This window comes from Lemur catta, chromosome 24 (assembly GCF_020740605.2).
Source record: "Lemur catta isolate mLemCat1 chromosome 24, mLemCat1.pri, whole genome shotgun sequence".
Classification (NCBI taxonomy): domain Eukaryota; kingdom Metazoa; phylum Chordata; class Mammalia; order Primates; family Lemuridae; genus Lemur; species Lemur catta.
Window position 1 is genome coordinate 4,710,555 of NC_059151.1, and position 12,405 is coordinate 4,722,959.

The 12,405-nt window shown below is 44.2% G+C and overlaps 1 protein-coding gene across 2 annotated transcripts; it reads left to right on the top strand.

Moving 5' to 3' along the window:
* The first annotated feature begins 1,752 nt into the window (after positions 1–1,752).
* Positions 1,753–7,705, top strand: DMP1 (dentin matrix acidic phosphoprotein 1). Of its 2 annotated transcripts, XM_045536796.1 has the most exons (5): positions 1,753–1,810; positions 2,257–2,300; positions 4,262–4,294; positions 4,475–4,522; positions 6,341–7,705. In XM_045536796.1, exons 1-5 carry the CDS (start codon positions 1,753–1,755, stop codon positions 7,649–7,651), a joined length of 1,494 nt encoding a protein of 497 aa, XP_045392752.1. In that variant the 3' UTR covers positions 7,652–7,705. The 2 variants fall into 2 exon arrangements, with proteins under 2 accessions (XP_045392752.1, XP_045392753.1); XM_045536797.1 differs by lacking the exon at positions 4,475–4,522.
* The last annotated feature ends 4,700 nt before the right edge of the window (positions 7,706–12,405 follow it).

Here is a 12,405-nt window from a genome sequence, read left to right on the forward strand (position 1 = left end):
TTAGCCCCTTCTATGATAGTATAGCATATATTTAACATTTAAAGAAGCAAATCAACAAAAGTGAAGTATTTAATAAACCTGCAGGATTTTTTGCAAAAGTATGGAAGTCCATTGGACAAGAGTGTTAGGTCAGCGACAAGGGTTTACTAGCTGAGAGTAAATTGTTTGACTTTAAATCATTTCAGTAACTTTTCACATTAGCATCTAGCATACCTATTTTTAGACGCAGAACAAATTGTTTTCCTCCTCACCAGCTCTTGAAGTGTGAAATGAAGCTGGCCTCCAGAAAAAAAAAAACAGTTTGGTTTGGCGTGTTTCTCTTAGCAGGATTCACATGCAGGATTCCCAAACCTCTCATCTTCTCTAAATCCACCGGCGCTGTGAATGACAGCTAAAAGAATTTAGCATAATCATGCATAATGTATGATTAAATTTGTCACAGTAGACATTAAGAGCTTTCTGGAGCTCCAATATGAAGCCTGCCATATTGCATCTCCTGCAGATAAAGAAAAAAATGCAACAATATATTTTTTTGGTTTTTTGGGGTTTTTTTTGTTTTTTTTTTGAGACAGAGTCTTGCTGTGTTGCCTGGGCTAGAGTGAGTGCCATGGCATCAGCCTAGCTCACAGCAACCTCAAACTCCTGGGCTCAAGCGATCCTCCTGCCTCAGCCTCCCGAGTAGCTGGGACTACAGGCATGTGCCACCATGCCCGGCTAATTTTTTCTATATATATGTTTTAGTTGACCAGATAATTTCTTTCTATTTTTAGTAGAGACGGGGTCTCGCTCTTGCTGAGGCTGGTCTTGAACTCCTGACCTCGAGCAATCCACCCGCCTCGGCCTCCCAGAGTGCTAGGATTACAGGCGTGAGCCACCGCGCCCGGCCGCAACAATATATTTTGTGTAGACATTATTATATAGTTATACATGTGACTGAGAAGCCAGTGTGTGTGTGTGTGTGAAGACAAATGGCCACCACCTATCAATGGTGTCAATAAATGTAGCTTTTTAGGGGAATAAATTTGCTAGGTTGCTCTGACATACCCAGCCATATAATTAACATAAAAGCGAATGGCCAGAAATTTCTCTATTCCCCTTTCTTTATTTTTTCCTCCATTTATCATATTTTATGTGTTGGTAGAACTCACTGTTGAAAGGTTTTCAATTTCTTTCTTAGGAGTAAGGGTTTTTTTTTTTAAACCGCTTTATTGAGTTATATAATTTACACACCACATACTTTACCCGATGGAAGTATATAGTCCAATGGTTTTTATATATCCACACGGTTGTGCAACTTTCACCACCATCAATTTTAGAACATTTTTGTCATCTCCAAAAGCAATCCTGTACCCCTTAGCTGTCGCCCCTCAGCGCCCCATCTCCCCAAAGCCCTGGGCAACCACTAATCTACTTTCCGTCCCTATAGATTTGCCTATTCTGGGCATTTCATATCAATGGAATCTTACAAATGTAGTCTTTTTTTCTGACTTCTTTAACTTAGCATAATGTTTTCAAGGTTTCTCTACTTTGTAGCATGGATTAGCACTTCATTACTTTTTATGGCTGAATAAAATTCCATTTTATAGACACAGTAAATTTTAGTTATCCATTCATCAGTTGACGGATATTTGGGTGAGTTTTTTTTTTTTTTTCATAGGAAGAAACTGTTAAAAAGTTGAAGCTACTTTATTTCTTTAACATGGGGGAAAACATCTATGTCCTTTGTTACAGGTGGAGACATCACACCCAACTATGAAGACCAGCATCCTGCTCATGCTCCTTGGGGGGTTGACCTGTGCTCTCCCTGTAAGTACCAGGGTAGGGACGTACGAACAAAAACCCTTTTATACATAAAACGCCACATTTTTCAACTCGCTATGAGCCAAAGTGTCTGTGTTTGCTCCAGCCAGATAAAAATAGTAGTTTCTTAGAAAGCTGTTTTCTTTAAAATACCATCCAAGTTATTTCTTATTCCATTCAGTTGCCATTCATATAGCCATGATTCTCATTTTTCTGCCCCATATCAACGAGGACTTGTTTAGAAATGCGAATTCTTGGGTCCTACTAAACCCACACCTACTAAACCAGACTTTCTAGGGGTGGGGCCCAGCAAGAGGGTCTTTAACAAGCGCTCCGGGAGGTTCTGACGCAGGGTGAAGTTTGACTACGCCTGCTCCAGATTCTGTAAAGTGTTCATAACTGCTGCTTCAGCGATTTCTATTTGGGCTGACCATGTGTGCTCAATTTTCTAGGTAGCCAGGTATCAAAATGATGAATCTGAAAGTTCTAAAGAATGGAAGGTGAGTAGCTATATGACTATTGGAAATATTTTAATTTTAATATATTATTGGTATGACCAAATTGACTCCATTGCAAATGCTGAAACTGCTAATGGCTTAATGAGCATATTGATAAACTTAGCTATAGGTAGTAAAAGCTACATTTTCGGGTTCACCTAAGAAAATAATGCTTAAATTCCAACAATGGTATAATTTGGTGAGGAAGCATTTTTCTTTTAGCTTTCTTCTTGTAATGGATGTGTATAACATTACAAAGGGACAGAGGACAATGAACCAAGATTGTCCAGGAGAGATTAGGACCCAAAATCTGTTTTAACAGATGTCTGGGGGGACAGGAGGTCAAGTCCCAGGAGGTGAGTAAAGGAAGAAGAATGAGAAGATACTAGGTAGAGTCTTTGGCATGAGAGCTAGAGTTTATTGAGTGTTGACTCCCAATAACCCAATCATTGACTCTCAATAACTCAAGAATCATTGCCAGGCACAATTCTGAGTGCTTTACATCCATCAAATTTCTTCACAACTCAATAAATCAGGTGTTACATCTTATTCCCCATTTTACAGGTGACAAAACTGAGGCTCAGAGAGTAAGTTTGTCTAGGTTATATGGCTACTTGGTGTTAGAGTCAGACTTTGAATTTATACCACTCTGGCTCCAGAATCTACATTCTTAACCAGTGTGTTAGATCCCTCTTAGGAAGCAGCCGGGTCTAGGAGGTCAGGAAATTCTCAAGATTGGCACTAGACGAAGTAAGGGTTAAAATCTTATGCTAAGTCAGTGCGTTTTGTTTGCTGCCTTGTTGGCTGCTGGTTTGGGCATATGATAGGCTTGGACGCAGTGCTTTCGGTGGTGGCCAGATAATGTCAGAGACCCGAGGTGGGGTCCTGTCCCTGCCCGAGGCTGGAATAGACATGGCAGGATTTATTATGAACTTTCATCAGAGATATCCGTAAGCTGGTTAATTTAAAAGCAGCCACTATAGATCCTCTTTCTCTTATTTCACCAGAGACTCACAAACATGCCTTGTTCTCAAGTCTAGCCTTGGCATGAGAAAAATAACAATGTCTTTCTCCCTCCACCCGTTAATTCCAAATGATAAGAGTAGATGCAGGATGGGGGTGGGGGAGCCCCAGAAGTTGCTCAGGTATTCTTGCCGTGCATCTGAGACGAAAGAAAGTGAAATCAATCACAAATAGGACGAGTTAAATTGCAGATGTAACCTTTGTTTTTAACACCAGGGCTCTTATGTGACTAAAGAAAGGTTCCAATGGCTTTCTCAATCAACGATTCCATTTTATAAGGTAGATGTCTCAAAATGGACCATTTCTTTGGTTTATATCACATTGAATAGTTCTCAAGATGCTTCCATAAACATTAGCTGGTTTTAGCCTCACAGTAACCTTGCAGGCTAACCAAGCACAGTGAGTGGTCATTTTCTTAATTTATGAATAACAAGCTGACCAATCAGGCAGGTGAGGTGATTGCCCACCTTCACATAGAGCAACTGACCATCCTAGTTTACCTGGCACTTACGGGTTTCCTGGAACCTATGACTTTTAGTGCCAACACCAGGATGGCTGGTTTTCAGGGCTAACACCAAAACCAATGAGTTAATTAAAATTTAAATCTGGATCCTGGATTTCAATGCTGTTTTCCGTATGTTACCTTTCCTGCAGGTGCTATGCACAGCCAGCTTCAAAGAAAGCATGTTTTTTCTGTAAGTGAAGTATCAGAAACAAAAATCTTTTAGATTTTTTTTTATATCCCAAGGTCTTTTCAGGTCATTAGTTATTTTACCTTCATTTTTCAGCCATTTCACCATAAAATCTCAGATTTACTTATGTAAATGTACCATATACACCAAGAGACCAAAAAAAAAAAAATCTCCTAAAGTTATTTTATATATTCGCAATGACATGATGTGTCTCTAAAGGAGTAACTTGTTTTCCTTCCTTTTTTACAGGGTCATTTGGCTCAAGTGTCAACACCAGCCTTGGTAACTATCTCGTTTATTTTTGTCATGTCGATCTCATGAAGTAACGAACAATCTTTCCATCACCTCTTACCATTTTGAAAGCAGTAAATCCAAACCAGAAGCAGTTGATGGGTATCGCATTTTTTTTTCTTTCCTGAGGAATTAGTAAAAGAAAAATAAACATTTCTTTCCCCCTTTCAGGAGAGCAGTGAGTCATCAGAAGGAAGTCCAATTAGCTCGGAGGAACAGGTAATTAAACAAACCTTTCTTAACTTTTCAGGCTACTTAGGAATCAGAGGAAATGATGTTAGATTAAATTACCTGGCAACCATGTTAAATATAATATTTTCTAACCATGGGTTATGCTAGCTAAATAGTCCCATAAAATGAGAAGGGAAAATGAGCGAGGAGAATTCGGCTGGGGGGATGCTATTCGTGTTGTTTTTCTCACTGAAGCCAGATGGTAGGCACTGTGGCCCTAAATGTCCCTCCTAGCTAGAGAAAAATACACACACATACCCACAAATGGTCATTGGCTATGGTAGGCAAGTCATAGCTCACTCACCAACCTAAAATGTTGCTTTTACAATTGGGCAGTTCAGACCAGGCAAAGAACTTTCCGGAGAGCCCTCTCCGTGAAGAATCCTGCCAGAGAGAGGACAGGAGAGCAGTGAGGAACTTTAGTAATGACTCTGTCTTGAAAACAGTCCCCTCTGAGACCCTGGGAGTGAGATAGGCATACTCAGCTTATATTCTTTCACTGAAAAACTGGCTTCGTGTTTCCTTTTTCTAAGACTAAGTGTCAGTACTTTCTGAGCTATCCTATCGTTTTGACCGAACTCAATCCTGTGGGGACCCGGAGAGTCTAGGAACCAACCAGGTTTCTCCCTGAAGCTTTGGCCCATGTTGCATTCTACACTCAGCCAGATTTGGAAGATGAGTTATTATGAGGCTGTTTATCCGTATTTACTAAAGGTGCATCCGAGGAACCTTCTAGAAATTTAAAAGCATAGAATTGGGGAAATGCTCTTTTCTGGGGACTTGGTGATTTATTTCCTCAATGTTTTCTAAGCTCTCAGGTGAGGGTAACCATTCCTGCTTGAGAGAGGTACGAGGTGTGCTTAATGAGGTGTGGTAGATTATACCACGTTCAGTTCCACCGTGCCAGTATAGAACCCCAGTGCTGGGAAGAGTTGTCAACATCGTGCACTTCCAGTGAGAAACCCAGACATTGATCAGTAGGGACATGGGGGAAAAAACATAATTTGTCAAGTATGCTCTGTTGTAGGGTATGGTAAAGAGAGCAGATTTTTCCATAGTATAATGTACGAAGACTCGCTGCCCTTCCTTCTCTGTGCAGAGCATACAGTTGTTCTACTTATAGGAATTGTCTCTGTGACCCTCCCACTTAGCACCAAGCTGCCTTGGTGGTCATGCTGGCTGCCATCTTCCTGCTGATCTGTCTACATACAACTCTCCGCCATGTATAAACATGGTCGGTGAGGGGCACACAAGGGCCGTCCGGAAATTATCCGGCCATGTAACCGTTCTCGTTGTATTAACAATGGCTGGATACTCTTCGGACTGCCCTTGTATGCCTTACTGTAATATTTTATTTTCACTTTAGCTACAAGTTTCATCCTCCCTGCCCTAATCTATTTCCCCACACCCACCAGAGGAAAAAAATATTTGGGTCATTTTAAGATGACTCAATATTTTTAAAAAATTGTTTTAAACCAAACAACTTGATGAGTAAGCGTTATAAACCAACTGGTTTCATTCACCAAAAAAAAAAGTCTCTGAGAGTTTTATCAATGTGATTTCTAGGAAGCTTTTTAAGAAAATGTTTGCAGCATTGAGTGAAATGTGCCTATATAAAATGGAACGACTTGAGTTTCAACTCCTCTTCCTGGGTAAGCTGCAGTAGAGATGTCACAGACAGTAGAATTCACCATGGGTTAGAGGAAGGGACTTAAGAAAGTGGCAGGAAACCTAGGCAGACACCAGATAACTCCCTCTCTGTCGGTCCCTGGAGCGCTGACCCTGTCTCTTCACCCCAAACTCCAGGCAAATGGAGACCCCAGTGACAGTGCTGAGTCAGAGGAGGACCCTGCCTCTGATGATCGTCACTATGTCCACAGACCAGCCGGTGGCCTCTCTAGGAGTGCAGGAAAAGAAGGAGATGAGAAAGATGATGATGAAGATGACAGTGGAGATGACACCTTTGGGGACGACGACAATGGCCCCAGGCCGGAAGAGAGACAAGAAAGAGGAAACTCCAGACTGGGAAGTGATGAGGATTCTGCTGACACCACCCGATCCAGGGAAGAGGGAACCCCACAAGGGGACGACAGCACCCAAGATGCCACCAGTGAGAGCAGGGACCTTGACAAGGAGGTGGACAGCAGGGGCGAGGGAGGTGACTCCACTGACAACAGCGAGAGTGAGGAGCACTGGGGGGGAGGCGGCAGTGACGGGGAGAGCAGCCACGGGGACGGCTCCGAGTTTGGTGACGAAGGCATGCAGAGCGATGACCCAGACGGCAGCAGGAGTGAGAGAGAAAGCTCCAGAATGCACAGCGCTGGGGTCGCTTCCAGAGAATCCAGAAGGAGCAGCGAGCGGACGAGCGCTCAGCACTCAGGCGTCAGCCCGTCGGGGGCCCAGCCCAGCAGGACAACGTTCAGAAAGTCCCACCTTTCTGAGGAAGACGACAGAGGCGAGCTTGACGGTGGCCACGCGATGGAAGAAGCCCAGAGTGACTCCACAGAGAACGCGGGCTCCAAAGAACTGGCCCCCAGACATTCCGGGGGGGACGGCGAGTACGACTCCCAGGAAGACAGGGAGGACAACCAGTCGCAGGAGGACAGTCACAGGTCACCAGAGCCCAGCAGCAGCAGCAGCGAGTCCAGCCAGGAGGCTGAGCCGCCATCCGACGAGAACAGCAGTGAGTCCCAGGAACAGGCAGCCACCGAGTCCAGGGGAGACAACCCCGATGACGCCGTGAGTCACACAGAGGAGCCTGGCGACAGTGACTCCAGCGACTCTAGCGAGGAGGGCGGCGCCACGACACCCTCCAGCTCCGAAAGCGAGTCCAGCGAGAGCCGGGCCTCCTCCGAGGAAAGCCCGGAGTCCACGGGGGACGAGGACAGCTCCAGCCAGGGCGACGAGGACAGCCGGTCTGCGGAGGGGCAGGACAGCGACTCTCGGGACAGCAGCAGATCCAGGGACGACAGCGACTCCACCGAGAGCAGGTCAAGCAGCGAGGAGGACGGCCAGGCGAAAACCCCGGAGACAGAAAGCAGAAAGTTAACGGTGGACGCTTATCACAACAAGCCCATTGGGGACCAAGATGACAACGACTGCCAAGACGGCTATTAGCATCAGCTTTTCCGGGAAGTGGCTCTCACATCAGGGAGTCTCGGGGGGACTTGAAAGGAGGGAGATCGAGATGCTTATAATTTATTGATGTCTTGACCAGAAGGATTTCTTTCTGAAAAGAATTGCTACACGATATACTTGTTTCTAGGCTGTCATCATCTCATAGAGGCTTAAATAACAGGGAATGACACCGGCACACACTCGGTGAGGTTGGAGGCTGGGGACGATGTGCGTTACAAGTTGGCAGCTGAAGTAGCTCCTAACTTATTGACCTGACACACAGCTACTGAGGTTCTGTGATATGCCAGGCATGGGGCCAGGTGCTGGGGGTGTAATTAAGCTTAAGATTTATTTCTTGCTCCTGAGGAGCTTATAGGGGGACAAAGCTAAAGAGTCAAGGAGGGATATATATATATATATATATATATATATATAAGGAAAACCAGAATTGTTACAAACCAGTGTGGGAGATGCCAAATCGGAGGTATGGACAGCACATTATGGGAACACTGGGGAGGGTGGCCAACTTCGCCTTGGAGAGTTAGGGAAGGCTTCAGGGCAGGAAAGACATCAGAGTTGGAAGGTTGCGTAGGATTTCTCCATGGAAAACCAGAGAATTCTATTCTTGGGATAAACAATAGCAAATACTATATGATTCAATATTTGGTTTGTGAAAGTACATTCGGATTATGGCACGGTGAGTTGTTTTGGATAAACAAAACTTTTTTTTTTTTCCCCAACCAATTTATCCTATTCTTTTTTTTTTTTTTTTTTTTTGTGGGACTTCCATGAAGATGGCCTCCCTGGTCATGGGTGATGCCATGGAGGATCGGGGAGGGGAGAGTGAGAGACAGAAATCCCTCTTTCCATAGATAACTGTTAGCTTTATTTTTTCTAAAATCAGCTTATGTGCCATGATAGGAAAAACTCTTCTCTGAGTCCTTTATGTATGTTGCACATAGCAAAATTCTGTACATAGGATTCCATTGATTTTTGACAGATACCGTTTGAAATGTTACCTCAACATAAAATATTTGTTTTGTAATAAAGATAATAATACCCAGAAGAAATATGTGCTTATTTGTTATAGTGGGGTTGATTATTAGGATGTATTTATGTTAAGCAACTCTTTCTTTAAAACATTACCGAATAGTTTACTGCCTTTCTCCCATTAAAATGAAAGATATTCTTAAATGATCTCATGAAAATTTCATTTGTAAATTCACATGGCATTTTGATAAAATTTCTTTGTGTGTTGCTTATGATATTTCACCCCGTAGACCTGTGTGTAGTGAACGTGTAGTGTAGAGAAGGAATAAAAGGAAGGAAACTCTTGACTTCTGTTTGAGGCCACACGCAAAAGTTCACGATGTTTGGGTTTAACGTGAGCTCTTGCTGCTCTCTGGGACGCATTTGTATTAACACAAACTTGAGAATCTACAGGGAAACATACTCCTTATATTTACATTTCTTTGAAGGCAACTACTCCACCTCAGCTATTCTACTTTACAAATGTGTTTTGACCTACACTTTCATTAGAGTACATCAGAATTCCTCTATACATTTATTAAGAGAATCAAGAAGACTTCCTAGGCCGGGCGCGGTGGCTCACGCCTGTAATCCTAGCACTCTGGGAGGCCGAGGCGGGAGGATCGCTTGAGGTCAGGAGTTTGAGACCAACCTGAACAAGAGCGAGACCCCATCTCTACTAAAAATAGAAAGAAATGATCTGGACAGCTAAAAATATATATAGAAAAAATTAGCCAGGCATGGTGGTGCATGCCTGTAGTCCTAGCTACTCGGGAGGCTGAGCCAGGAGGATTGCTTGAGCCCAGGAGTTTGAGGTTGCTGTGAGCTAGGCTGACACAATGGCACTCTAGCCCGGGCCACAGAGAAAAAAAAAAAAAAAAGAATACTTCCTTTCCTAACCCAATCGGACCCTTCTCACCCTTCACATGGCTCTGTTCCCTCAGGAGGTCAAAGGTGCATTCACTTGGGGAGATTTAAAAATTATATGTATATATACTCTAATGTACCCCCTTGAGATTTTAATCTAGCAGTCTGGAGTGAGACCAATGAGAAGAACCATGTTCGTGCCAAAAGGAGGAGCAGCATTAAAGCCATAGCAATGGCCAAGACAACCTCCATGATTGGGGTGTGGTCCACACTGAGGAAGATGGGAGGTGTGATGCTAACACCAAGGGGAGTGCATGGAACACCACGGAATCATTAGAGAGCAGAGAGGAGCATCGGAATACAAGGGGACTGGCATTTATTGCACAGACACTGTGCTCTGGGTCCTGGGCTAGGTGTCTCGCCTCGGGCCAGAGCTCCGGGGATTCCACTGATGGCTCCCAGAGATTGAGAGATGAGTGATTTTCTCCATACTTTGCCCGGCTGCTGTGCAAGATGGGAGGAATATCCTCCCACAGATAGTCAGGGCGCTCTAAAATTGAGCTCCACGGGCAGAACTGTCTGGGATTGGGCTTCAGCTCTGGTAGTTTTTAAAAGTCCCAGGTAATTCTAAAGTGTGCAACCAGCATTGAGAACTCTTGCTATCGCATCACAGTAATTCTGGCAAGTTTTGGCCATTCTTAGGTCCCAGGTGTGGGTCTAATTTTGGAGATAAAATGCTTAAAAACTCTGACGCCACTTCATGAGATAGGTTGAATTTTTACCATGTTACACAAGCTTGCCTGCTTCCTCTGCCAACTCAGTCACAGGCCCGACATTTCAGGGACTGGCACGTATAACTCTCCTCGGCTCCCAGGGGGTGAATAGTTAAGGCATAACCAGCCATTAGAAAAAAATGTAAGCAAAAAGATTTTTTTGCTTTTTGATAAACTGCCCATCCCAAGGTCAGTCCTAATGTCCCTGAGTTTTACTCTCCTTGGCTTTCTGTTAGCATCGGCTTGGTCATAAAAATATATCTTCCTTAAGCTTGTGAATGGTTTCCCTCTGTCCTCCTGCTGCAACACAACAGATGGAAGAAATTACAGCAGGAGAATTAGCTACAGACTGCAGGGCTAGTGGTCAGACATACAAAACAGAAAGCCTGGCTTTCCCTTTTTAGCACAGATCATAACTATTATTTTAAGCAACGGAATATAAATGTGGAGTTTGCTTAGAGGCCTCATTGTGTAACTGATATGAAAGAGACTGCCACCATCCTTTGACGCAATACAAGCCATCCTTTATTAACTGTAGGTCTAGCAGGTTGGCTGGAAGTCCCCCGGGGGGAGGAAGGGAGCCAGCTAGAAGCCAGCCTGAGTGGCAGGGGGCGGTAAAGGAGCATGACCAAGACGTTGTCGTTGGGCTCACATTCACCCCCACCCCAAATAGAACTTCAAACTCCCTCATCTCCTTCCTGGGGTGGGCGTTCCCCCACCCACATCCTGCCCCCCACCCAAAGGCAATACCAAACTAGAGTAATAAATAGGGACTTCACACAGGTGGAGAAAGGACGAATTGTGCTGTGCCTCAAAAAGAGAACAATGTCAGTAAAGGAAAGTTTTGTTTGTCGTTTAGATGCTTCACTCGGAGGACAGACCTCAAAGGACCATTGTCCTTTGTCCTTCCCTATGCAGGGCTTGAGGGACACAGATGATTCTCCCCTCTCTGCTCCAGCTTCACCACGGGAAAATGTGACGGAACCAAATGACCCCCAGGGATGAGAAAGGAGTGAAATAATGGAGGAGGGAAGAGGAAGAGAAAGGGAGACCAGAGAGAAGAGAGAGTCCCTTAAGGCCATGGGAACTGGATTCCATATGGCTCCATAATTGTCCTGAGGGGGGAGGTGAAGCACTGTTTTCACCGTCCCCTAGAAATTGTGCGTGTGTTTGACGCTGCGATGTTAAGATTTTCTTTTTCGCAGTGGATGGTACCTTCCTGACTTTTCAAATACAGTATTGAAGGAGAAGAGTGGGGTGGGGAGGGTGTCACAGCAAGTCTGAGGGATTATGGAAAATTGAAATCTGATCCACATAGGGTCAGTGGCCAAGGGAAGGGTCTGCAGAGGAGAATGGACAGGATGCTTTGGACCTTGGGCAAAACTGGATTCATGTGGTTAGGATTGTGACAAGTGCAAGGGAACCACAGAGAAAATGCAAATGCTCACCACACCCCAATGTAGCGATTTAACGTGAGTCCATCAGTAGATACATAGCTTGACCTCCCAGCCCTGCTGTGTAACCATGCATGTTTTTTCCTAGCTGCAATTACAGTGATTTTAATGTTCTCGATTAACTTATGCTTATATTTTTAGTGTTTTACAACTTACAAGTTATCATAAATTACAATTACCTAAATTACTTGTACATTTCTTCTTTATTATTAATCATGAAGCAATTAAAAACTTTATGCAAATATTTTACTACTTACAACCTTACATTGCCCATTATAAATTAAAGAAAAGAGCTTCCATTACCAAGAGTAACAGTGCAGGCCGGACGCGGTGGCTCACGCCTGTAATCCTAACACTCTGGGAGGCCGAGGCGGGAGGATCGCTCAAGGTCAGGAGTTCGAGACCAGCCTGAGCAAGAGCGAGACCCCGTCTCTACTAAAAATAGAGGGAAATTAGCTGAACAATTAAAAATATATAGAAAAAATTAGCCAGGCATGGTAGTGCATGCCTGTAGTCCCAGCTACTCGGGAGGCTGAGGCAGGAGGATCACTTGAGCCCAGGAGTTTGAGGTTGCTGTGAGCTAGGCTGACGCCACGGCACTCACTCTAGCCTGGGCAACACAGTGAGACTC

What these genes read in the sequence shown, in the direction of transcription:
- DMP1 (XM_045536796.1), top strand. Translation starts at nt 1,753, where the DNA reads ATGAAGACCAGCATCCTGCTCATGCTCCTTGGGGGGTTGACCTGTGCT. An exon ending in GACCTGTGCTCTCCCTGTAA is followed by an intron (nt 1,811 to 2,256) that starts GTACCAGGGTAG and finishes TTTTCTAGGTAG; the next exon opens with CCAGGTATCAAAATGATGAA. An exon ending in AAAGTTCTAAAGAATGGAAG is followed by an intron (nt 2,301 to 4,261) that starts GTGAGTAGCTAT and finishes CCTTTTTTACAG; the next exon opens with GGTCATTTGGCTCAAGTGTC.